The sequence below is a fragment of the Ambystoma mexicanum genome, chromosome 2q (assembly GCF_040938575.1).
Source record: "Ambystoma mexicanum isolate Mex_15411 chromosome 2q, UKY_AmexF1_1, whole genome shotgun sequence".
NCBI classification, from domain to species: Eukaryota; Metazoa; Chordata; class Amphibia; order Caudata; family Ambystomatidae; genus Ambystoma; species Ambystoma mexicanum.
In genome coordinates, this window is record NC_090924.1 from 772,408,125 (window position 1) to 772,435,107 (window position 26,983).

Below are 26,983 nucleotides of genomic sequence, written 5' to 3' on the forward strand. Positions count from 1 at the left end.
ATGGTTCTGACAACTTGCCGTTCACTTGGACCCTAGCCCTTGGGGCCCTATATAGCGCCGCCACCCATTTTCTAATGTGTGACCCAAAGCCCATTTTCCGGAGGGTGAGTTCCATGAATCTCCACTCCACCCTGTCGAACACCTTTTCCGAATCGGGGGACAGGACGCTTGCGTCTAGGTCAGACACTTGGGCGTAGTGAAGTAGATCAATAGTTTCACGGATGTTGTCTGAGCCCTGTCTTCCCCTGATGAACCCCACCTGGTCACCATGGATCAGTTTTCGGCAGGATCCCCTCCCCGCGTTGAACACCTTCACCAAGTGGGGGGAAGGGTCGAGCGGAACCTTTTATAGAAGTAGACCGAATAACCGTCCTCCCCCGGGGAAGTGCCCACTTTCATACCTCGGATCGCCCGTTCCACCTCGTCCTCCGTCACCGGACCCTCCAACCCCTCTGCCATCTCTCTGGACAGGGCCGGGATCTGTAAAGAGTTTAGGAACCCCTCAATCTCTGCCTCACCCCCATTGTATTCCGAGGAGTATAACTTCTCGTAGTATCGGCGGAAGGACTCTCCAATGTGGGGCGTATCGTGGTCCACCACACCCGCCTCGTTCTTCACTGCCTTCACCAATCTACTTCTCTGAACCTCCCTCAGTTTCCAAGCCAAGATCTTGTCCGCCCTGTCTCCCTTTTCGTAATACTTTTGTTTGATCAGTTGGAGACTTCTCTCCGTCTTGTGGAGGAGGAGATCCCTCAGCTGGAGCCTGTGGTCGGCCAGAGCGGCCACCTGAGCACGGTCCAAGGGGGCCGTGGGAGGGCCCCCCAGTTGGAGTTGGGCAATCTTCGCCCTCAAAACCCTTTCCTGGGTCTCCCTTTGCCTTTTTTTCTGGGCTCCCATTTTGATCAGGACACCCCGAAGGGTAGCCTTGAAGGCGTCCCATAAGGTATGCGAACCTACCTCCCCATTGTCGTTGATTTCGAAAAAGTCAGTGATGGCCTCAAGAACCTACTGGGCTAGGACCTCGTCTTTCAACAAGGAGTAATTGCACTTCCACCTCCCCCTGCGATCGCTTAGCCCTCCCCTCGCTATAGTGATGCGGACCAGATCATGGTCGGACCAGAGGACCGGGTCGACCCTGTAGCCTGAAATAAATGGGTGCAGGATCTCGTCTGCCAGGATGTAATCTATCCTGGAAAAGGACGTGTGGACCGCTGAATAATATGTGAAAGAGGGGGCGTCTGTTCTGGGGGTTGGAATCGTGTCCACCAGGCCCAGTTCTGAGTTGACCCTTTGGAAGTTACGAGCCATGATCTCGTCTGCCGCTCTGGAGGGCTGAGGTCCCGCACGTTTCCTATCTCGGACTGGGTCCAGGACCATGTTGAAGTCTCCCCCCACCACTACCGTGCCCTGGACGAAATGCTTGAGTTTATCGCTCACCTCCTCCCAGAATTGCGCTTGGCCCTCGTTGGGGCCGTAGATAACGGCAAGGGTGAGTGGGGCCCCTTGCAGGGATCCTCGCACTAGCAGATAGCGGCCCACTGGGTCTTTCAGCGTGGCCTTGTTCTCGAAACCCACGCTACTAAGATGGCGACCCCCCTCTTTTTGCCTTTGTGGGAAGCGCTGAAGACCTCCCCGATCCCTCCTCCCCGCATCTTGGGCTCCTTCCCCCGTGGCCAGTGAGTCTCTTGCACAAAGAGAAAATCGAGGTTTGCCCGTCTAAATTCCCTGCAAACCAGGGATCTTTTCATAGGGGTGTTCAGGCCTCCTACGTTAAGGGAGCCTACCCCCAGGGCGGGCAGACTATCAGCCATGATATAGAATTTCCTCTCTCTCGGTCAACTTTTCCCCATAGCTCTTCCCTGCATGCTCCAGCTGGATAGTATTTTGTTCCCCTGCGCCCCCTGCCCCTCGGGTGGGCCTAGAACGAAACCAACTGCCCCCCCTTCCCCAATCCCCAACTGAACAACCCCAACTTTTGTGTACCCACCCAACCCCCACCCCGGCGTCCAGCCAATTAGTTCCGCCATCACTGGCTTTTGGCCGAACCACCAGCCTGCCCACCTCGGCCAGGAAATCCACGTAAGATGCTCATTCCCTTGAGCCCCCCAGAATCTCCCCTCAGCTGCGTCCCGCGTGTGAACCCTTCATACTTGCTGTTCAGTAGGACGATGTAAATGGTGAAATCACAGGATCTGCGCCCATCTGTCAAGGACCCGATCGGACTTCCCCGTTTCAGTCCTCTGAGTGATTCCGTTCTCCGTCTTTCGCTGGGGAAGGGGTGTTCATTTTCCTGTATTTCCTCGCGCCGGTGCGCTTTCTTCTTTCACCGGACGGTCCAGGGCCGTTAGGTCTGCCATGCTCCGGCCCCGTTGGGCCCCTCCTGGGGTTCGAGTCCACTGTGTATTCCTGAATAGCCCCCCTTATATCCTCTTCCGTGGTCAGGGTGGAGCGTTGGCCCATGTATTCAAAAGTTAGAGAGAACGGGTAGCCCCATCTATAGCGTATGCCCTTTTCCTTGAGTAGTTGCGTGAGGGGGCGGCACATTCTATGCTTAGCCAGCGTGTAGGCCGAGAGGTCCTGGTATATGGAGACCTGGGCGTTATTGTAGGTGATTTCTCTGGCCTTTCTGGCCTCCTCCAGCACTTTCATTTTCTCCGTGTAGTAGTGGAACCGGACCAAAATCGATCTGGGGGCCCCCGCCCTGCCCCCCGCTCTGTGTATCCTGTCGAAGGTGGGTTTGGTTGTCATCTCTTCTGCGAACAAGGGGGTGATGATCTCACGCACCACTCTGGTGATGTCCCTCTCCGTTTCCCATTCTGTCTCGGGCACACCAAAAATTCTGAGGTTGTTTCTCCTCTCCCTGTTCTCGAAATCGTCCATCTGCCGAGCTCTTTCCTCGTCCCTCTTCTCCAGGGCCGCCAGCCTCATGTATGTTTGTACGTCCTGGGCTGCTGAAGACGATTGGTTGGTCTCGACCTGCAACAATCTGTCCTCAACCCTGTGGTCCATTTTCTCAAATTTCTGGGCTATGTCAGACCGCATGTCCCTGAATTCCTGTAAAATCGAGGCAAAGCCCCTTTCCATTGCAGCCGAGGACGGGGCTGCACCCTCTGAATGGGCCATGGTCCTCTTGAGGCTCGTGCCCCCGCTGCCCCTTGCGGTGTCCTGGAAGCGGTATCCCTACAGGGCTTCCCTCCAGCTCATCTGACGCTTCCCTGTGCTCTGCAGGCCAATGCTCCGCGGTCCCGGGCGGGGCTCCCCACGCCGCTTCGAGGGGGAGCGCGCTGGGGAAGAGGAGGCGCGGTCCGGTCACCCCTCGCCCCGTTTGGGTTTTTTCCCCCGGTGCCCCCTGGGGAGTATCGTAGTCTGGGGGGGGGGGGGGAGGTGGGCACACGCCCTGCCTGTCCGCCGGCAGGGGCCTCACACCCTGGACAAGCTCATCGTGCCCGATTTGGGCCTCATCCGGTCTACCTGAGAGGGGGTGATGGCGCCTGGAGGGCCCCTGTGGCCTGGACAGGCGGGTTGTTCTTGTTGGGTGGGGGGGGTCCGATGCCCCCACCCCCAGCCAGTGGGCACTAGATATGGAGATGGGGGGAGGGGGGCCCACCCCCGGGCGGGCACACGCCCCACCTGCGACCGGCAGGGGCCTCACACCCGGGTATCCCCCCACGTCGAGGTGCGCTGGCTTTGTGTCGCCAGGAAAAAAGGGGGGCCGGGGCGTCCAAGCAGACAAGGGGAGGGGGGGGAAGGTGCCTCAACTCCTGCACCCGACCCTTTTCTCCAGAAGGTAGGGGGGTCGGGGGGGCCACCTCCGGCGGGCACACGCCCCACCCTCTGCAGGCGGGGGCCTCGCTCCCAGGCAGTTCCAGGGGCCCGTGGCCAAGTCTGTGTCGGGGGGGGGGGGCAGCGCGTTCCGCTGATGTTCTGCGGCCCCCACCGGCACCCTCCAGGGGTCTCTGGCAGCCCGCGGCCCAACCGCCACGTCACTCCTCAGGGCCGCGCCGGCCCGCGATCGAGGTCCCCTGAGGAGGGGGGGGGCAGATCTGTGCTGTGCTTTCCACGTGGGTCAAGGGGGGACACAGGGCCCCGGACCCGCTGTGTCGGGCCCTCGGGTGCCAAGGGAGTCCCCGGCTTCCACCTCGCTGGGGGATCCTCGTCTGGTGCTGTCCGGATCGAGGGGAGGGGCGGAGGGTGGGGGGGTCCCGTTCCCCGGGCTGCCGCAATGTCTCCTGGCCCCCAAGGGGCCGGTCCCCGTTCAGGCTGGTCCTCCGCTCCTGTCGAGGAGGTCAGCCGCGGGGAGGGGGCAGGCCAAGTCAAGGGACCAGAAGGGCGCGGGCGAGGAGCGACTCTCCTCCGGCTCCGCAGCGCCCAGCAAGTCGCTCAGAAGGCCCGGGTCCCGAACTACTGCTATCCGGGGACCCCGAGCGCCGCTCTTTCGCCCGGGGGGGGGTCCCCAGGCGGATCCGTCGAGGTGGGCTTGCCGGGGGGGTTGGGGGCTCAATCCCCTGCGGTAACCCAGTCAAGGCGGGAGCTGTGCACTCAGGCAGCTATTGCCTGTGGCCCCCTGATGGCCTCCAGGAATTGCCAGCTTAGTGCAATAAGTTAGGACGTGTAGGAGTTAACGGATGAGAGAGCATGGACATGTTTCGTCATCGTTAGATTCACAGCTAAGTAGACACCCAAGGTTTTGACCTGCTTGAGGACTAGGATGGGTGTTCTATCTATGGTGATGATGCATAATCTGCATGGAGAGATTTCATTTTGGCTGGGGAGCCTACGCCGAGAATCTGTCTTCTCATCGTTCAGGCACAAACTGTTCGTGGCCATCCAATGATATCTTACTCATAGTTGCCCGTGATGGGTGTGAGGATCTGGGTATCATCTGCGAACGGTAGTTTGTGGGTACAGTAGGATCCAGCAAGGGTTTTGTGATGAGTGGGGTAACCCATGCTTCTTTAATGCTGGCAGGGAGCACAGTGGTATAGAAGGATGCATTGACAAATTTGGTGATGGGAGCTAGCGTGGGTGCGCAAAGTTTAACAAGGTGGGCAGGGACGCAATCTCCTTTGCAGTTAGATGGTTTTAAAGTACAAATGTTATCCAGAACCTGGTCTTGGCTGTCCTGCGAGAATTTGTATTGTATAGCTACATTTTCCCTGTCTCTATTCACAATTGGAGGAGTGCTTTTGCTGGCCAAGAATTTCTTCTTGGCTCGAATTTTGAATTGGAGCATGCTTTTTGCGGCAAGTGCAATCTATATGGTAGTACACCAGGCTTTACTGGAATTGATAGATGAACAAGTTACTTCTTACCTTGTAACGTTCTTTCGATGGGATGTTCCTCCGACGTATTCCTTATCTTTGATAGATCATCTCCCAGCTTGCTGGCCTCGGAATTTTTTTTTCAGTAGAGGGCGCTGCGCGTCGACGTCCCTCGAGCCGATGTCCCTCGACGGCCTTTGTATCCGCGCCAACATCACGCGTATAAAAAAAACTCACGCAGCGTCCGTTGCTCAGTTCCGTTTTGACGTTAACAGTTGTTTTACATGAATTGGTTATTGCCCTTGAAGGAGCGTAAGCTGCAACCACAAGGGAAGTATTACTGCGGGGATGGATGGGAGGGGCGATAAGGAATACGTCGGAGGAACATCCCATCGAAAGAACGTTACAAGGTAAGAAGTAACTTGTTCTTTGAAGGGATTGGGTCCTCCGACGTATTCCTTATCTTTGATAGACTCCCATAGCAGTGGTGTGTAATTGGAGGTGGGAGTAAAACGCCATGTTTCCTTTTAGGAATTAACCGAATGTAATACGGCTTTGCCAAAACTAGTCTCTTGACTAGAGGAGGAATCCAGGTTGTAAAATCTTGTGAAAGTATGTGCGGACGACCATGTGGCAGCCGCACATATGTCTCGAACCGGAACCCCTCTTTGGAGCGCCGAGGAGGCTGCGATACCCCTGGTTGAATGAGCCCTAAGATTTTGAGGAGGTTCTTTCCCTGCTAGTTTGTAACATTCCAGGATGGCCAAAATAATCCATCTGGAAATGGTTCGTTTTGTTATCGGTAGGCCTTATTTTGCGCCCTGAGTAACCTACGAACAGTTGGTCTGCTTGCCTAATCCTAGCAAGTCTGCTGATGTTAAAGCTTAAAGCCCGCTTTGGGTCCAGCCTATGTAGCCTTTCTTCCTCTTTCCCCGGATCTGGAGGCGGATAGAATGAAGGTTAGGTAATTTTCTGAGTAATGTGGAATTCAGAAACCACCTTTGGGAGGAAATTAGGCTTCACCTGTAGGACAACTTTGACTTTATGAAAAATTGTATGAGGGGGTTTACAAGATAGAGCTTGTAATTCGCTCACCCTTCTAGCAGATGTTAAAGCCACTAATAAGACAGTTTTAAGGGTGAGAAATCTTAGCGAACAAGAGTGGAGTGGTTCGAAAGGAGAACCAATCAGGAAAGTTAAGACTAAATTTAAGTCCCATAAAGGAACCTGGAAAGGTCTTGGATAGTAGACATTAGTTAATCCCTTTAGAAATTGTATTACTAAGGGTAATTTGAAATACGAAGGCTCCTCTGCAGTGCACTTGAAGATCGACAGCGCTGCGAGATAGCCCTTGATAGTGCCAACTTGAAGGCCTGAATTTGGCAAGTAGAGTGGAAATTATGTTGGTGTACCACATAAAGAGGTCGATATTCTCTTCTCTACACCAGCTGCAAAATTTGTTCCAACAGCAGCGGTATAAAGACTTTGTTGCATGCCTTCTGGCCGAAAGCAACACTTCCATGTTGTCATCAGGGAGGTCCCAATCCTTGTATCTCAACCTTTCAGAAGCCAGGCGTGAAGGTTGAGGGTTCCGATGTCTGGATGGAGAACCTGATCTCCCTTCTGTGAGAGAAGATTCTCCTTGAGTGGAAGACGAATTGGAGGGCAGATGGACATGTCCAGAAGGTCCGGGTACCACGTTCTCCTGGCCCAGTCTGGGGCAATTAGGATCATGGTCCTCCGGAATCTTCTCAACCTCCTGATCATTTGAGGAATGACAGGGACTGGTGGAAACGCGTACAGGAGTGGAAACTCCCAGTCCACTACCAACGCGTACCCTAGAACTCCTCTCGGGGGAAATTCCCTTGAACAAAACAGATCGCACTTTCTGTTGGTACTGGTGGCAAACAGATCCACTTGAGGGGTTCCCAAAAGGGCGAAGATCTCCTGAAGGACTTCCTGAGCTAGTTCCCACTCCTGGGAGACTGTGCCCTGCCTGCTCAGAGCATCCGCCGTCAAGTTCTTCTCTCCGGCTAGGTGAACTGCCGATAGAGATTCCTTCTTGAATTGCCCAAAAGCAGAGCTGCATTGCCTCTCTGCACAGTGGCAGTGATCCTCTTTGTTGAGGTAGTGCATGGCCACTGTTGTCCGTCATTATAAGGACATTTTTCCCCTGTACAAATGGCAGAAAAGCTTTCAGCGCTAGTCTGATTGCTCTCAGCTCACAGGTTGATATGTAGTCTGGAGTCCGATGGAGTGAGGCATCTGTGACTACAGTTATCTCCGGCCATGGTTGCCAAAACAGTTCCCCCTTCAAGATGTTTTTCTGGCAGGCCCACCACTGAAGGTCTCGAGCCACCTTGTCCAGAATCTGAAGCAGGTCTGTCATTCTCCCTGAGAATTGCGACCACTGAGTTCTCAGTGCCCACTGAAGAGATCTCATTCTCAGGCGGGCCTCTGGCACAAGGAAGATGCAGGATGCCATGAGGCCTAGCAACCTCAAAAAGTCGAAGGCTGGGAGACGTTGGGTATTTTGAAACTTGGTGACCATCTGCAGAATATCTTGAGCCCTCACCTCTGGTGGCAAGGCTTTTCCCAGGGAAGTGTCCAGGACCGCTCCAATGAACTGGAGTCTCTGTGATGGTATCATCTGTGACTTCTTTAAATTGAGGGAGAAGCCCAGTTTGTGAAAGAAGTGGCAGACATAATCTAGCTGGATCAGCTTGTTCCGAAGATACAGCTCTGATCAGCCAATCGTCCAGGTAGGGGTAGACATGGATCCCTTCCCTCAGACTTGCAGCCACTACCAACATTAGCTTGGTGAAGACCCTCGGGCGGAGGTCAGCCCAAATGGCAGAACTCGAAATTGATAATGAGAGCCGCCAATTGCGAACCTCAGGTATTTCCTGTGTTTGAGATAGTTTGGCACATGGAAATAAGCATCCTGGAGGTCCAGAGATACCAGCCAGTCCTGGAGCTGGAGGGCCTGAAGGATCTGAGAGAAAGTTACCATCTTGAACTTGTCCTTCCTGAGGAACTTGTTCAATTCTCGTAAGTCCAGGATGGGTCTCAGTCCTCCGTCTTTCTTCGGTATGAGAAAGTAAGAGGGGGTTGGGGGGGAGGGAGTACCAGCCCTTGTTCCTCTCCGCTTCAGGTACCGGTTCTATGGCACCTTTCTCTAGCAGGTCTACAGTTTCGTGCAAGAGGAGCGGATCTGGAACTTTCAGAGAGCTGTTGCCCGGTGGATGACTGAGGGATGCGTAGGAAAGGCAGGCAGTAACCTTGGGCAACTGTCTCCAATGCCCAAGCATCTGACTTAATAGCCTGCCATTCCATCAGATGTTGAGTTAACCTGCCCCGTACTGGTGTTTTGTGAAGAGAGTCCTCAGAGCGGTTTCGAGGCGGCTGATGGAGATGCCAAGGGTAAAGAGGCACCTGCTGCGGCTTTTGTATTTTTACCCCGTCCACCTCGGGTGATTTTTTTCTGACCCCATTGAACCAGCTGTCCTCTCGCTTCTATTCCGCATTCAGAAAAGGCAGAGGACTTACCCTCTCCAAGAGGTTCCTGAGGGGCGATATGGTGTCCGACAGATTGCAGCTCCTAGGGATTTTGCTGCTGCCTTTGAGGTTTGTAGTTTTTCTAAACTGTCATCCGCCTTCTTACCAAACAAAGAAGAGCCGTCAAAGGGCATATTCAAGAGTCTGCTTTGCACATCTGGAGCAAAACCAGACTTACGCAACCAAGCAAATCTCCGGGTTGTTGTACTTGCCGCCATGGCCCTGCTGATGCGGTCAGCAGAATCGATGCCAGTTTGAAGGGATTCTCATATAGCGTCTTTACCATCCTTGATGTTTAGGAACGCTTCCCTTTCTTCTCCCTCCGGAAGCCAGTCAGCCGCTGATGAAGCACACTGCCAAAGTGTGTGGCTGAACCTTGCGAGCGTACAAGTAGCATTGATGGATTTCAACGCCATGCTACATGCGGAAAATACTTTTCTGGCCATAGAGTCATATCTCTTATCATCCCTATCCTGTGGAACAGTAGGGTAAGCCGATTTACTACCTGCTGAAGTAGCTGCCTGAATAACCAGACTCAGGAGTTGGGTGTTTGGATAAATATTTAGGGTCAGCAGAAGACACCCTATTTTTAGCTGATAATTTGTTGTTAACTGCCGGGATTACCTCAGATGTTTCCCAATTTGCCAATATTCTCCTTTGTAATGCCGCATGAAATGGCACCACAGGATCCTCCTGTGGACCTTTGACGAAGATGTCTGTGAGGTCGTCTTGCTGAAAAGCAGGTGAGGGTGTGGGCCACCCCATAAACTCGATTATCCTTGCCATCAAGGTTCTATAAGGGGTTTCAGCATGTTCCCCTGGGTCTGGTGTGGCAAATTCCCCTTCTGGGGAAGTGTCCAACCCACTTGCTTCCTGTAGGGATTCATGGAGGTCTTTCAACCTAACTTCCTCAGAGGTAAATCCCTGCAACTCAAAAGGTCTTTCCTGATCCGAATCCTCCCCTTCTTCATAAATAGAAGATAAGACTCTGGAGTGATCAGGTCTTGAAAATGGTATAAATCCCATTTACAGAGCAGAAGGAGCCAAATTCGTCATGATTGGCTGAAAAAACGTTGACGCGGATGTTAAAGGCTTCGAAGCCATCGAAAAAGGCGTCGAGAGAGGTGGTAGAGGCCTTGATTAACTCGAGAGTATTGGGATTCTACTCGAGGTTGTCGATGACATTCTAGTGCTCGAGGCTCTGGGTATGGCCACTGGCTGTGAGGTGGCAGTGGGTTTATCCTTTCTCCGCGTCGAAAACGGCGTCGACTCGACTGACCTGTGCGTCGAAGAACCCTTCGATAACGGCTTCGACGACGCCGATCTATGTGTCGAAGGGATCTTCGACGACGGCGTTGAAAACGCAACTTTGCCTTTACTCGAGGGTTTGTGACGCTCTCGAGTGGCTTCTTTCGCCGGGTGCTGCGACTAGCGGATTTTTGATTTTTCAGGTCTTTCACCCATGGTATCACCCTCAGCAGTCTTCGAGGCCGCTTTCTCGAAAACGCTTAGCATCTTTTTCATGATTTCCTCCCACTCCACCTGAGAGCTATGATTTGTGGAGCAGGAGACCCTTTTTGGGAAACGGAAGACGAAGACGAGGAAGGGGATCTTAGACGTCTCTTTTTTGAATACTTAGATCTCGAAGAGTGATGGGAACTGCTTCGAAACCTAGATCGAGAAGGTTTTGTGATGGCGAGGAGACGAATGTCTTGACTCCGCCGAGGAAACTTTAGAAGTTTTAACTGCCTTACCTGTCTCGAGCTTCCCCTTACGCTCCTGCTCCTTCAAGGCTTTCGCCGTCATGGACATGCAGTCCTCGCACTCCGAACAATGGTGCTTGATTCCCAGGCACCATAAACAGATCCTGTGAGGATCCGTCAACGACATTTTCTTTCCACAGTCTCGACATTTTTTGAAGCCGGACCGTGGAGTCGTTGGTTCGGGTGAGGAAGCCATCGAGTACAAGTTGGTATTCACGAGGAATAATGAAGTATATTTGACTGAAGAACTGAGCAATGATATTCCGAGGCCCCACGAAGCGCGGAAAAACAGAACTGAGCAACGGACGCTTCGCGAGTCTATTTATACGCGTGATGACGTTGACGCCGATACAGAAGCAGTCGAGGGACATCAGCTCGAGGGACGTCGACGCGCAGCGCCCTCTACTGAAAACAAATTTGAGGCCAGCAAGCTGGGAGATCTATCAAAGATAAGGAATACGTCGGAGGACACAATCCTTTCGAAATATTTATTCACATTTATTAAGTGCACAAACGGCCATTAAGCATCGTGGTGCTGTGACAGAAGACTTACTTAGTTGCTAGAGTTAATAGACCTGGAAGAATACCAGACAATAATGGATACAAACATACAGTGAAATTACAAGTTAAAGGTTGGGTTGGCAATATGTTCCTTGGTCACAGGGGAACATGGTTGCAGTGTAGATGGACACATGACAGTTACAGATTAAACAGTTTGGTTTGAAGTGCTTTACAGAAGACTGTATGATTCTTCGTCTGAGTGCAGTGGGCAGAGCGTTCGTTTTTGACCGCTAGGTGTTGGAAGATGGCGCCTCCAGATTTAGCTCTTTTGAAAGTGGGAACATACATCATGTTGGCGTGGTGTGAGAATGGGTCCGACAGATGTGATGGGAATTATTTTTTTCTGATAGGTGGGGAGGGACTTTGCGGTAGAGGAACTTGTGTGTGATGGCCATGGTCTTGAAGAGAATGCGTTCCTTCACTGGTAGCCTGGGTAGCCTTTTAGGGATGCTCAGACAGCTCTGAGGGCATTGTTTTGACTAACTTGTAACCTATGGATGTTTTTCGAGGGGGTATCAAGGAAAGGGGCATTACAATAGTCCAGATTAGCCCCCACTGTGGCTCTGGCTATTGCTAGGTGATTTGTGGTTGACAGCTAAGGTTTGACGGCGTTGATTTTTGTGGCGAGCGCTGCAGAGGATGCAGTGGCGCTGACTTGGCACGTCATGGACAGAGGAGTCAATAAACCCTAGAGTTTTGACTGCTGGTAACTCCGCAATAGGTGTATTTTCAATGTTGAAACTCTATTTAGTTGTCGAGTTTGTTGAGCATGTCTTTAGAGCCTACTAAGAGTATCTGTTTTATCTCCTTTGAGAAATTAGCCATTCCCTGCCATCCAGGTCTGAATGGCTGTGTATGCTGGCTAGGGCTGCTGCATCCGGTTCAGATGAACCAGTGAGTGGGAGTAGGACTTGGATATCATCGGCATAGTTCGTGTAAAATATGCCGATATCATCCAAGCCATTGAAAAGAGGAAGGGTAAAGATATTATAGAGAGTAGGTGCAGTACAGGATCCTTGTGGGACACCAGAGTGTATGGTGGTTGGTGCTGCGCATGCTTGGTCCGAGAAGACCCTCGTAAGTCTACCCTTAAGGAATTAAGAGATCAAATACTGGTGGAAACTGGTGGACTTCTGCAGAGAAGTGAGCAGAGTTTGAGAGGTTTACATAACCCATCATGATCCACGGGATCAAAGGCAACCGACAAATCTAGGAGGAGATTGGATTCCCTTTGTCCATTACTTAGTTGGCTCTTGAGATCCAGCAGGGCTGACTCAGTCCCATGGCCTGGGTGGAACCCAGATTGCCTCTTGCCCAAGATGTTATTTGCTTCCAGGATCTGCTGAATTTGGGTGCAAGCCACTTTGTCCAAAATGTTCAGCAGGAAAGGGACTGTGGTGATTGGTCTGTAGTTAAGAGATTCAGGGTCAAAGCAGTTTTAAAAAATAAAATAAAAAAATAAAAAAAATAAATGTATAGTAGTCGAACCCATGCCTCTTTAAAGGCAGGCAGGGACTGCGTTGGTATTGAAGGAAGAATTGATGGATATCAGGAAAGGGGCTAGAGAGTCTGCAAAATCTTTGACAAGATTGGCTGGGCAAACATCGGCTTTACATTTGGACGGTTTGGTTTTACGGATGATGTCCAAAACCTCGGTCTCTGCAACTTCCCTGAAGGAGAAGAGTTTTTCTTTAGTGGTAGTGCTGGTAGTATCGTATTTAGGCATGTGATCTTTGGGGAGGTCATTTAGGTGGTTACTGATCTTTTGTAGAAGTTCAATTTTATTCATCTTTGCAGTTTGAACATTGGTGCACCAAGATTTGTCTTTAAGGACTTCTTGTGTGTTGGTGATGGGGGTGGGCCAGTTCTTTGAAGATGGTAATTAGCTAGTTTGATTCTGAGGTGCAATTTTTAGATCCTTTCGTTATAGGATGAGGATTTAGCTAAAATTATGGCTTTTTTATATTGATTTGCCAAGCTTTTGTATGCGGTTAGTGTGGAGTCCTGTGGTGTCTTGCCATTTGCTCAGACCTATGCGTTTAAGGGTACGTAGATCTTTGAGCTCAGTGAAGGACCAGTAGTGAACAGGTTTTTTTTGCTTTCTTGACCTCAAGCGGGGTAATGGCTTACAGTGCTGTACTGAGTGTGGTGGTATATTGCTCAGCCAGCAAGAGGGGTCTGTGGAAAGTGGGGAATATGTGGGATATTTGGACCCACTCAGCTATGTTCATTACACCACTTTGCTGCTTTGATGCCAGAAACAGCACAAAATGCCTGCGCTGACCATGTGCGCGCCAAGATCCCTAAACTGCGCTTTGCAATAACCAGAAAATGGCTGCACTACCCTACCAACCCCATTTCAGGTGAGGTAAAATGGAGTACTCACTGCAGCAATGTGCCAGTGTGCTCTGCAACATTTTACATGGGGCAAAGGAAAGAAGCATTACTTTGCTGTAAACCCAAAATGCCTCTTTAAAATGTCTTCTTTTCAAACTTAAAAAGTGCTGTTTTGGCGCTAAATCCATTCATTTCTTATGAACCACTGTGATTAAAGGGCCCTGCAATGCCCAGGATCATTCTGGAGTCTGAGGAACCGGGGCTCATTTGAATGAAGCTCCTACCAAAACTATCTTTGAAAAAGCAACCCAGGGACTTTGTTTTTCATTTTCCACAGGAAACTCAGCTATTTCTTTGCACCAAGTATCGAAAGAATCAGCTGTCCAGAGAAAGACTAAACAAATGCTTGACACATTTATCCATGCTGCAAACAATACCAGCACTCAAGGGAAGAACTAGAGCTGTCTAAAATGTGTATTAAATGCAGATGAAAACTGAATTTAAAGAAATAAGTTTAATGTGCTTTTTCCAGAATGAAGAGCATAATCGCCTATTTTTAAAGTACATTATTTTGTAAAGGCTTGATTATTTAAGAATGTAAAAGGATGTGCTACTGTTAAAAATCCACCTATACATTTTTTTAACTCCATAGGTTTAAAGATTTAAAAGGTGAAACTCAAAGCTCAACCCAGTCTGAGTTGGTAAACGATATAATTCTTTTTTTTTTTAAACCTGCTCTGCCAGTTGCTGGCCCTGAGAAAGGGCGACACCTCAACTGCTGGAACAGGAAAAGGCTAATTGCTGGATTGGAGGCATTGAAACCCTAAGACAAAATGGGACTTTGTCACATTAGACATTCGTCTTTGCCCCAAGCTGAGACAATAGTAGGCTGAGACAATAGTAGGCTAAGACACTCACCCTTCCAGTGGAAAGGGCAGGAAGCTTCAATCACAAGGGAGAGGCCCCTCATTCTGCTTCAAAGGAATTGACATTTGCTTACACTTGTTAAAAAGAAAAAAAAACGGACAAGTGACATTTGGTGTTCAAAAAGCCTATGTTGCAACTGAACTTTCAAGACATTTAACTTTGCCACAAGAATGAGAAAAAATCTGAAAGTTGGTAGTTTTAAATCTAATTTTATGCTATTCATTTGAAGACTTGGTAGGACTCAGTACTGCATAAGGAACAGAAGTTCTAAAGAATGAACTGATTGCACGGAAGGTATTAATGTTGCAATCATAACATTGTGTACACGTATCCCAGGGTTAATTGCGCATCTATGTACAAAACTGGGAAATGTTAGGCCAAATCTTTCATGGTTAACATTGCCAAAATGTCACAGAAAGACTAAACCAGGTCCAACAGACTTGGGATTTGGATTGAAATGTAACAAAATATGTAACCTGTGCATTTGATTTTCTCAGAGGTTCTAAATGCATAAATATGTATGTGTGGGAAAGTTAGATTTTGGTTCCAGTGGATAGGGGAGGTTACATTGTAAAAAATCATCCCATAAACATGACATCTTTTTCTGTCATCTAATCAGTGAAAAACAAGGCGGTAGCTATGCTTTTGCCAAATCTAGCATTAGGGGTGTGGACAATAAGCCTGCTCCTGCCATATACTTTAGTGATGTCATTTGGCATAATAAATAAGGGAAGCTCACAGCACACAAGCACACAGATTCCTGACTTCCTGATTTTCTGTGTGGCACCCTGTTCCCGAGTTCTCCATCCTTGTTCCAGATTCTTGATTTTCCTTTCAAAGCTAAGGCCTCAGCATTGCTGAACTCCTTTTTCAGCTAGGCTTTGTACTCTAAAAATTCCTAAAACCTAAGGGAAGCATTCTGATCCAGCTGGCTTGCTACTACTAAACGCATGCCTGCTGCAGACTTGCCATCCCACTGACCTCCAGTCTCCAGTAAAACAGAAGAGCCAGTCCAGGTGACCAGAACCGCCCAGCTGACCCCATCCCGCCAGATGTGCCCTGCTGTCCGTGGTTAGACCCAATCCGTGTTTTGACCAGAACACTGGACGGTCCAAAATCCTAAATTAAAGTGGACTAAGTATTAATACGAAGCATAGAAAGTCATAGCATACATTGCCTTGTTTTGCCCTATCCCAATCTCTAAACCATCCGATTCTTACCTTAAGAACTTGTAACATTGTTAGAATCCTTATTGCCACCCTGCCTTTGCGTCCTTGCGCTAGTGCCAACGTCTTTAAATAATTTTTCTTGCAAAATCCGAAACCCTTAATTCTCCTTCGGGTAATCGGACTGAGTCCACCAGGGCACGCACGGAAGTGCTGGGGTTGGTTCTGCGGATCAACTCTAGAGCTTACTGTGTTTCAATCTGGTAACCTAGCATGAATGCCCTAGTGTCAAGCATAACTATCCTTGTAAAAATGTATCCGTTTTCTTTTTCGCGCCTTTATTTTCCAAAAACACCTCTCATTCAACATAGCATATCTCCCTCAATTTATTAGCTATAGACTTCATTTCAACTCTGGATTATACCGAGGACCCATAGCTACATCCCCAACCTAAAATCTGTACTCCAAATTAGTATATTTCACCCGTTTTTCTTAATAATTGTTTGGTTAATTTTAGGCGAGAATCCGCATTTCTGCCAAGTTTTACACGTGATTTTCAATTTCAAATATTTTCAAACTTCCATTTGGATTTAAAGTGTTTAAATTTTGCTCAAACTGTAGCTCATGATTGTTAGTATCTTTTCAATGTTGCTCCCACAGAAATTTGTATTGATTTAAGGATTTTTGCACACATTCATTGTTTTACAAAGCCATTTTTGAAGATCATTTTAAAAGTGCAAGATTACAAACCCGTTTTTCTCTCTTGTTTGGGGGGGGGGGAAGGTTGTATTCAAAATCTGTTTACTGTGCTTCATTCCCGATTACCTGCTGCTTCCTTATAGCTATTCAGAAATTGCTTATTTGTGGGTTGAGGAATATTGCAGGGAGAAATCCTAACCTAACAGCTATCTTTTCAAACAAGCCAAAAGTGTTCTTTTCTCCGATTTATATTCTGTGTTGCTAAAAGTGAATTTAACTGCCTTACATACCTTATATTATCTGTTTTTGTCACCACATTGGTGATTGCTGCTCCCTATTCAAAAATATGTTTAATTTGAGTTTTAAATAAATATTACCTTTACCAACCAGCCTGATTTCTGGTCCATTGTGACCTGGGGTATTTTGAGAAGGGGTGTGATAGGAGTGGTATATCACTCAGAATATTGAACCTATAGACATAATAAAATAAACATTTCAGCTGTGCGCTGCATCCTAGGCTGAGACCAGGGTATATTGCCTGATTCAAATACTTAACATGTAGTGCTGGGATGTCTAGGTAGGGAAGGATCCTGTCTTTGGTTAGGTTGCGTGAACATCTGGCTAAGGCAGTTAGTCGGTGGGATGGGGAATAGTAAAAAGTTCTTTGGAGTTTGATGTAGCATTGTTTATCCGGGCGCTCAGGGCATTAGCTTTATGAGCTATGAGGGTCGATTTATAGAGTTTGTTGGCTTCTTTAAAGGATTTAGCCGAGTCAGTCGTAAGGGACTTTGTCTATATGTTCCAGCGATCTCTTATTTCACCCGAGTAGCACCAAATCCTCATTAAACCAAAAGTATGAACGCTTGGCCAAGTGTGGAGTTTTGGTTATGATTGGGGCTAAAGTGCCAATAGTGGTTTAGAGACACGTAAAATAGGTGGCCGCAAGGCAATTGGGGTTGGTATTGGTAAGGGTGTGGGTAGAGAGGTCCTCCAGCAGGAGAGGGGTGATATTGTAAGATTACGGGTATTTCTAGTTTCAATAGGATTGAGTATGGTGGGTGGAGGGGTGAGTTTTTTTTTTTGTCCTTGGATTGAAGTAGCTGAGGTAGTGGTCGGACCAGTTCATTTCTGTGATAGAATCGATATATAGGTTGACATTTAAGTTTAATATTCAATCTAGAATTCTCCCTTTGGTGTGTTGGGGGGGGGGGGGTTAACTAATTGGGTGAAGTTCATATCAGTGAGGGCCTAGAGAAGAGCAGTAGCTTTAGAGTCATGTACATCATTAAAACCTGGATTAATATCGCCTAGTATAATGAATTTGGCGTTAGGCTTGAGATAGGGCGTGATGATAATTGGGATGTCACATTCTGGATGGTTGGTGTTGCTAGGTGCAATGTAGATAAGGCTATTCATTGAAAGTATTAGGGTCTGATGCTAGGAGTAACTCATAGCCTGCTAGTACATGTAGCAGACAAACGCGTAGCTGAAGACTGGTTTGGCAATGATAGCAACACCTCCTCCTATGGAGTTTAACCTGTTGCCCTGAATATGTTGAAATCAGGGTGGATGGCAAATGCTAGGAGGGGACCTGAAGCTTGATGTAGCCAGGTTTCGGTAATAACTAGAAAATCAAGATGCAGGTCTGTGATAAGGTTGTGTATCTCCATGGGATGGTCGCTAGGGATCGCACATTAAGGAGGGCCCCTTTGAAGATAGGAGAGGGTTCAGGTGTAAGCAGTGAGGGAGCTGTAGCTAGGGATACTGGGGGTTTATTCAGTTGAGACTGGATTAGGGAATGTCCCCGTTGTGTCGTGTGACTGGTGTGCATGGAAAAGGCGAACCGAGACTAGTGGAACAGTAGTGGGAGTAGTTGGTACGTGAGGCTAATCTTAAAAACTTGTCAGACCCTAAAATGGGTCGTGTGAGGGGTGTGGGTAGAGAGGGCAAACTGAGACTGGCACATGTGCCATCACGTGTTCATCACGTGTTCCAATGCTAGCGGTAGTGTTACAATGCAGTAGTTCTTTTGCAAGGGCAATCTTGTTAGGTTTAGTTATGGCTTTATGTAGAGAGATGCCTGCAGTTTTCCTCCATGTGCATTTGTGGGGCTTTGTCAGTGGACATGGAAAAGGGGATCTTTTGGGTAGGAAACGAGTAGGGCAGGGGAGAAGATGGCGACGTGGGCAACCAAGTTTGGCCAGACCATTTCCCATAGTGATGAGGGCACCTCCTGTGCAGCGCACACACAACGGTCCGTGATGAGGTATGAATTTAAACTATGAGGATGTGACGGTGTGGACATTGTGGAGGTCAGGTGGTGGGGGTATCAAGTTATAGCACGCCGGTGGAGGGCAATTTATAGTATTGAAACAGACTAGATACGACTATCTGCTTAAGCACAGAGCAATGTGCAGCTGATGGGCTTGGAGTACAAACATTAGCTAGCTGACCGAGGTGAAGTATGATAACTAATCATGAACATAGGCAAGCTGAGACTTTCTACTTGAAGCTCAAGAACACAGTACAGTTGCTAGGATTGGGGCATAAGTAGGGATACAATTGTTTGCTCACAAACACACAGGTCAGGTATAACTAGCAGGATTTGAACATGCCTATCTGCCTAAAGTGCAAAATAAAAATGTACAAAACCCAAACACCGGAAACGGAACACGTACAAGTGTTCGAATAGGGCACAGGCCGCAATGCAAATAGTTGCTACAGGGTGCAGATAAACGACACAACATATTGAAGCTTCACCACTCAGGCAATGTGATTATGTTGGAGTAGCACTATTGAAGTATAAATCAGCGGAAACCAGACAACTGCACCAGTTGTGGAGACCGCTGTATCGCAAGGTGCTGCTAAATGATCATTGGATGTCGGACGGCAGGCCATATACAGTGGGAGGGCGATGCAGGCACATAGCCTATTAGGAGGAACAAATGTCAAAGTAGATAGGAGGCAGTAGTCTGGCAGAGGCGTGCAGGTGTTGGCTCTATCTCAGATCTGACAAACAAATTGTGTTTACGGGGCACTGCTAGGTTGACCAATGCAATCAAATGTCAAGTTGGAGATGCTGAATGGGTACCTTGTAGTACCGTAAGGGGTGGGAGAAGTCGCCAATTGTATTGGCTTACCTCTGGTGTGGCCAGAGGTTTCTGCCACCACGCTCCTCCACCCCGACACTAATGGGCACAAACAGGGCCTTGAGTGTGGGTGTTTCGTGTGGGGACAGCGTTCGTCTGCCGGCTCCCTATTGGGCGGATTTTGAGGCTGCAGGTGGCTAATAGTGGTTTCACAAACTACAACAGTAATAGAGGCACTCCCGTGCATGACAGTGAAACGGCCATATTGCAATGGCAACTGAAAGCTGATAACATGTGGTGGTGGGGCAAAACTTTCAGCAATGCAGATATTACTGCTCAATTTCGGTTTGTCTCGGGAAGAGGCTCTAATACAATACGTGGTGCCGAAATGTGGAAGGCGACGCGACTTCCAGGCACATTGAGAAATGCACAAAACAAGTTCTTTAAAGCAAATAGATGCCGTGTGTAGCTCGCATGTGGTTACCCTTCATCAGCTGCTGCCGGGTGTTCTCAGAGGGCCTTCCTCTCCTGGCGCGACGATCTCCAGCCCACAGCTTCCATGTGGGTGCAAGTCAGAAGTCCCTCCCCTTCAAGCCACTTTAGGAAGGCTCCCTTTAGCACCGGTCCTCCAAAAATGTCCTTCCTACTCCCTATTACATTACCCAGGAGTCAGGGCAAACTAGAGGTCGGCCACGTCCTTGGCTTAGGATTCTTTTAATGTTCCTCGAGCATTCACAGTTCAGAGAAGATCCACTAGAGGGTTGTCAAACTCCAGAACAATTAAAAGTGGGCCCCCCACCTTCCATTCGAGACTTAATGTATCTGGCTCCTCGCCCACCTTTAGAAGGTCAGTGCTGGACTATGTTGACCAATGTTTGCAGTAAATACATTAATAGGTAGTCTATGGCAAACGTCTTTTTATCCACAAAACGCACATGATCCTGCTTGGTGTGGTCATGCATAGGGACTTGGCTGATGAAGAATGTAGGGCAATGGCCACATTGCTTAGAGGTAATCCTGCCTACCCCTACTCAGTCCCAGTAATGGTGGCTACCGAGGGCTAACAAGTGGCTTTGTTTACTGTGAAGGACTCAATCTGGCATGGCTTATGAGAGTGTCGCCTCTTCAACCCTCCCCTCGAGGGGGCTGAGTGTGGCAAGACACTTGCATTTCAGCACAACAGTTTGAATCACCATTAGAATGGGTTAGTAGAAGGTACGTACACTGAGGGTAGCCAAGAAACCTCGCAATAATCAAACTCACATTTACAGGGTGTTGGCATATGTTATTAACAGCCTACACTGTGTGAAGAGGTGTACACAAATGCTTAGCTTGCCTAGTGGCGTTGTTGTACAAGGAAAACACATGTTACGAAAATCATCAACATACCATGAAATATCAGGAGAGAACAGTTGGGTATAGTCTATGTAAACAATTACACCAAAAATATGTCCTACTTACTGGATGAGTACTATCTTTTGCTTCTTGAACTTGCTGCACCTGCGGTTCAGCCACAATTTTAGCGTCCTGATCAGAAGTCATGAGCTGTGCTTTTCGTCGCTTCGGACAGAACTGTGCTGATCCCTCAGTATGCTACAGTAGAAGAAAAATTAGGCAAACAAATGTAAGACAGGATAGGCTGTTTAAAATCCCAGAGAGCTTAAGAGTATTAGCCTGTGCCCACTGTGGCTATAGAGTAACAAAGGAATCGGTCTTAACTAAAACATCTCCCGGCCCCAAATGGGTTTACCTTTTATATAAAAACAAAAAAACAAAAAAAAATAAACCCACACAACACAATAGGACGCCTTAAAGCAAATTTTCAATTTAGCTGCAAAATTCAGGAACCTAGGGCAAGCAAAATTATGTTAAAACGGAGTAAGGTGCTATTTGCTTTGCAAGAGGTACCCTGAAAGATGGCATGGTCCATAATTTGTATTGTTAACAGTTCTGAGAACAAACTGACAAAGCCAACAGTTTTGCTTTTGTATAGCAGAAACTTTCCGTTAGGGGCACAAGTAAGAACGACTTACTTACCAACTGCAACATTCTTTCGACTGGATGTTCCTCCCATGTATTACTCATCTTTGATATCTGTATCAGCTGTGCTGCTTCAGGGAAAACAAAAAAAAAAAAAAAAACTACCACACCAGAGGGCGCTGTGCTCGATGTCATGACGTTTATGTCCCTCGAAGGCTGCCGTAGTGAGTCGACGTCATCCATGGTATACATTGAGCAGCGCCCGTTGGCTTCTGTTTTTTTTCAGTTCTGTTTTTGCGATCTCCCCATATGATTAGTTGAGTAGGCACACCCCAGACTGCAAGCTCTCAAGGAAATACGTGGGAGGAACATCCAGTCAAAAGAATGTTACATTTGTTAAGTAACGTGTTCATCGAATGGATTGTGTCCGCCCACGTATTACTCATCTTTGATAGACTCCCAAAGCAGTAAAAACGTGGAGGATGGAGTATCAATTAACCCTAATCATGCACCGTATGAAGAACTGCCTTGGCAAACCGCCCTCCTTGGGATGATGTGGAATCTAAACAATAGTGTTTCACAAAAGTACACATAGACGACCAGGTGGCCGCTGCACAGATGTCTTGCACCGGACACCCCTTTGAAGAGCTGTCTAAGTTGCCATGCCCCTAGTGGAGTGAGCTCTTAAACCCTCTGAAGGTTCTTTTCTCACCAGTTTGTAACATTCACTAATTGACATAATTATCCATCGGGATAAGGTTTGTTTTGCTACTGCCAGGCCCAATTTGTGGCCGGTGTAACCAATGAAAAGTTGGTCACTTTGTCAAAATTTTGCAAGTCTACAAATATAAAAGCAGAGAGCCCTTTTTGGGTCCAGCCTGTGAAGCCTTTGGTTCCTCCTTACATGCATGAGGGAGGAGGATAGAAAGATGGCAATAGACAAATTAGTCAGACTACCTTGGGTAGGAATGAAGGTTTGACCTGAAGTGTATTTTTATCTTTATGGAAAACAGTGTGAGGAGGCTTACAAGAGAGCCTGCAACTCACTCACCCTGCGGGCTGATATAATAGCCATTAGTAGGACTGTTTTCAATGTGACAAGTCTTAGAGGGCAAGAAGAACAAGTTACTTTCTTACCTGGTAACGTTCTTTCGATGGGATGGTCCGACGACGTATTCCATATCTATGACATGTAATCACCACAGCTGTGCTGCTTCGGAAACTTTTTTCGGCGTCTGCGTCCTGCGTCGATGACGTCGATGCGCCGTCGTCGAGGACCTGCTCCGACGTCATCCGATGTGATAAGTAGGACGCACGACGCCCGTAGCCCCAGTTGTAGTTTTTCCCCCCAGAACGTGTGACACTAGTCAACTGCCAGTCAGACACAAAGCCTTGCGGAACGTAAGCTGCAATCGCAAAGAAATTCTGCAGCGGGGAAGGCAGGGCGGGAGCGATATGGAATACGTCGTCGGACCATCCCATCGAAAGAACGTTACCAGGTAAGAAAGTAACTTGTTCTTCGAGGGGATTGGGTCCTCCGACGTATTCCATATCTATGACAGACTCCCAAAGCAGTACCAGAGCAAGGAGGAGGGAAAGAATTTAGAATCAAAATTTAGAATAGCCAATCAAATAGCAGAGCAAAGGACCGCCTTGCCAAAGGCCAGATCCTGTGCTCGGATGGAATCAAGGGAATAGTGACGTACAAATGTATGTACTGAAGCCCAGGTGGCTGCATCACAGATGTTGCGAATAGGAACACCCCTCTGCAGGGCAGTAGATGCAGCCATACCCCTGGTAGAATGGGCCCGCAAGCCAGCCGGTGGGTCCTTACCCGCCAAGCGGTAGCACTCCGAGATGGCCAAAATAATCCAGCGAGACAAAGTCTGTTTCGTCACAGCTTGCCCTAAACGCTTTCCAGCATAACCAATAAAGAGTTGATCGTCCACTCTGACCCGGGACATGCGTGAAACATAAAAGCTTAAAGCTCTCCTAGGATCAAGCCTATGGAGCCTCTCCTCTTCCTTACCAGGATGCGGAGGAGGATAGAATGCCGGAAGAACAACCTTCTGGGCCAAATGAAATTCCGTCACTACCTTCGGAAGAAAAGAAGGACGAACTCTAAGGACAACCCTGTCCTTGTGAAATACAGTGAAGGGTGGCTTAACTGAAAGTGCCTGTAACTCACTCACTCTGCGAGCGGAAGTAACCGCAACTAAAAACACAGTTTTCAGAGTTAACAGCCTCAAAGGGCAAGAATGTAAAGGCTCAAACGGAGCACCCATAAGAAACTTAAGAAAAAGGTTTAAATCCCAACCGGGCACCAGGAAAGGTGACGGAGGGAACACATTAGTGAGCCCTTTCAGAAACTGTGAAATTAAAGGGATTTTAAAGTAAGAACACTCTTCAGACGAGCGCTTAAAGATGGACAGCGCCGCCAGGTAACCTTTAATGGTACCCACTTGCAAGCCCCTGTGGGCCAAAGAAAGTAAAAAGGACAGAACCATGGGGATGTCACATGCAAAAGGATCCACATTCTGAACTCGGCACCAGTCGCAGAACTTACGCCAACGGTACAGAGACTTTGGCCGAAAGCAACACCTCCATCACGTCTTCAGGGAGGTCCCAATCCTTATACCTCAACCTTTCAGAAGCCAAGCGTGAAGGTTGAGGGATCTGACCTCTGGATGGAGAACCTGACCCCCCTCCCGTGAGAGCAGATCGTCTCGGTAGGGAAGACGACGCGGAGGGCAGATGGACAAGTCGAGAAGGTCCGGGTACCACGTCCTCCGAGCCCATGCCGGAGCAATGAGGATCATCCGGGAACCGAACTTCCGTAACCTCCGCAGCACTTGCGGGATGACGGGGACTGGAGGAAACGCGTACAGCAGCAGGAACGACCACTCCACCACGAACGCATCTCTTAAGGCTCCTTTTGGAGGAAATCCCCGCGAGCAAAACCTTTCGCACTTCCGGTTGACACTGGAGGCGAAGAGATCCACTTGAGGGGTCCCCCAAAGGGCGAAGATCTCCAGGAGAATCTCCTGAGCCAACTCCCACTCGTGAGAGATCGTGCTCTGCCTGCTCAGAGCGTCCGCCGTCACGTTTTCGTCTCCAGCCAGATGAACTGCCGAGATCGAAACTTCCTGCTGGATAGCCCAGAACTCGAGCTGCATCGCCTCCCTGCACAGAGGAAGTGACCCTGCCCCCCCCCTTTTTGTTGAGGTAGTGCATGGCCACTGTGTTGTCCGTCAGGATCAGGACACTCTTTCCTCGCACAGTCGGCAGAAAAGCCTTCAGGGCTAGCCTGACGGCCCTCAGCTCCAACAGATTGATATGGAGTCTGGACTCTGACGGAGACCAACGACCGCTGACTGTCAGCCCGTTGGCATGAGCTCCCCATCCCGTGAGGGATGCATCCGTCACGATCGTCACCTCTGGCCAGGGAAGCCAAAATGGAGCCCCCTTCATCAAGTTGCCTTCGACGGCCCACCACAGAAGGTCCCGGGCGACCGAGGGCGGCACCTGAACCGGGTCCGACATCCTGCCGGAGGACTGCGACCATTGCGTCTTGAGCGCCCCTGCAAAGATCTCATCCGCAGGCGAGCCTCTGGCACCAGAAGAATGCAGGATGCCATGAGGCCGAGCAGCCTCAAGAACTCGAACGCTGGGAGCGTCTGGGCATGCTGAAACTTGTGCACCATCTGCTGAATGTGAAGAGCCCTCACCTGGGGAGGAAAACACTGCCCCAGGGAAGTGTCGAGCACTGCTCCGATGTACTGGAGCCGCTGTGTTGGCGTCAAATGGGACTTCTTTAAATTGAGGGAGACGCCCAGCCTGTGAAGGGAGTGGCAGGTGACGGACAGATGATCCAGGACTTGCTCGGGAGAGCTCCCCCTGATCAACCAATCGTCCAGGTAGGGGTAGACGTGAAACCCCCTTGCCTGAGATGCGCTGCCACCACCACCATGAGCTTGGTGAAAACCCTCGGGGCGGAGGTCAATCCGAACGGCAGGACCCGAAACTGAAAGTGCAAGTCGGCAACCGCGAACCTCAGGTACTTCTTGTGCTTGGGATGGATCGGCACATGGAAGTAAGCATCCTTGAGGTCGAGTGACACCAACCAGTCCTGAAGCTGAAGGGCCTGGAGGACTTGAGAGAGAGTAACCATCTTGAACTTGTCCTTCCTGAGGAGTTTGTTCAAACCGCGCAAGTCCATGATGGGTCTCAATCCCCCGTCTTTCTTCGAAATCAAAAAATAAGGGGAATACCATCCCTTGTTCCTCTCCGCTACAGGCACCAGTTCTATGGTGCCTTTCTCCAGCAGGGCTTGAATTTCCTGCGCAAGGAGCGGATCCGGACTCTGCAAAGAGAGGTTCGCCGGTGGATTGTCGCGAGGCCTGTGCCGAAAGGGAAGACAGTAGCCGTGGGTTATGATCTCCAGAACCCACACATCTGAAGTAATGGCTTGCCACTCTACAAGATGCTGCGCCAGCCTTCCCCCAACCGGCGAACCATGGGACATGGCCTCATGACTGAGTGGGAGCGGCCGCGGCGTTACCTGAGGGCAAAGAGGCAACTGCCCGAGCGGCCTTGGGACCACGGGTACCCTGTCGTCCACCTCTGGTACCCCTGCGTTGGCCTCTTTGACTGCCAGCTCCTCTCGCTTTACTGAAGGACGAGTAATAGCGAAAGGAACCACCCCTCCACTGCTGTCCCCTAGGACGAAAAGGCAGAGGTTGGCGAACTGCAGCGCCCAACGACTTTGCTGCAGCTTTTGAGGTCTGCAACCTCTCAAGGCTCTCGTCAGCCTTGCTGCCAAAAAGGTGTTCACCGTCAAAGGGCATGTTGAGGAGCCGGGACTGCACATCAGGAGCAAACCCCGACTTCCGCAACCACGTAAACCTGCGTATCACGGTGCTCGCCGCCATGGACCTACTGACGCATTCAGCTAAGTCCAAACCCGACTGAACGGACTCACACATGGCATCCTTACCATCCTGGACCATAGCAAGGAAACCATCCCGTTCGTCCCCTTCGGGAATATGTTCAGCCGCTAACGCAACACAGTTCCACAGAGTGTGTGTGAAACGAGACAAGGCACAAATGGAGTTGGCCGCCTGAAGCGCCATACCACCAGAAGAAAACACTTTCTTCGCCCAGCCATCAAAACGTTTGTCATCCCTATCAGGAGGGATGGTAGGGTACGACGCCTGCTTTGCCAGGGCCGTGGCCGCCTGCACCACCAAACTCTCTGGAGTGGGGTGCCTGGTCAAGTAGCAGGGGTCGCTACTGGCTGGACAGTATTTTCGCGACAAGGATCTGCCCACCACCGGGAGACTCTCCGGAGCAGTCCAAGTCGCCGCCACCCTTCTCTGTAAAGCCATATGGAACGGCAGTACCGGATCAGTTGGGGGACCAACATCAAGGATGTCCGTCAGATCATCCTGCACAAACTCCCCTGGGGGAGCAGACCATCCCAAGTACTCAGAAACCCTAGCCATAAGGCGCCGGTACGAGGAATCGGCATGAGAGCCAGGCTCAGGCCTACAAAACTCCACCTCCGGAGAGGTGTCCAGTCCACTGGCATCATGCAGTGACTGTCTCAAATCGTCAAACTGATTATGGCCCGAGACGATTTC

The 26,983-nt window shown here is 49.4% G+C and overlaps 1 protein-coding gene across 2 annotated transcripts in view; it reads right to left on the reverse strand.

Annotated features, from left to right (window-relative positions):
• LARP4B (La ribonucleoprotein 4B) overlaps positions 1-26,983 on the reverse strand; it is a 2,592,412-nt gene that overhangs the window by 2,367,398 nt on the left and 198,031 nt on the right. For both annotated transcript variants that reach the window (XM_069648004.1, XM_069648003.1), the window contains one exon: positions 20,823-20,954. In XM_069648004.1, coding sequence (XP_069504105.1) covers positions 20,823-20,903 — 81 coding nt within the window. In that variant the 5' untranslated portion in view covers positions 20,904-20,954. The remainder of the gene's footprint in view (positions 1-20,822; positions 20,955-26,983) is intronic.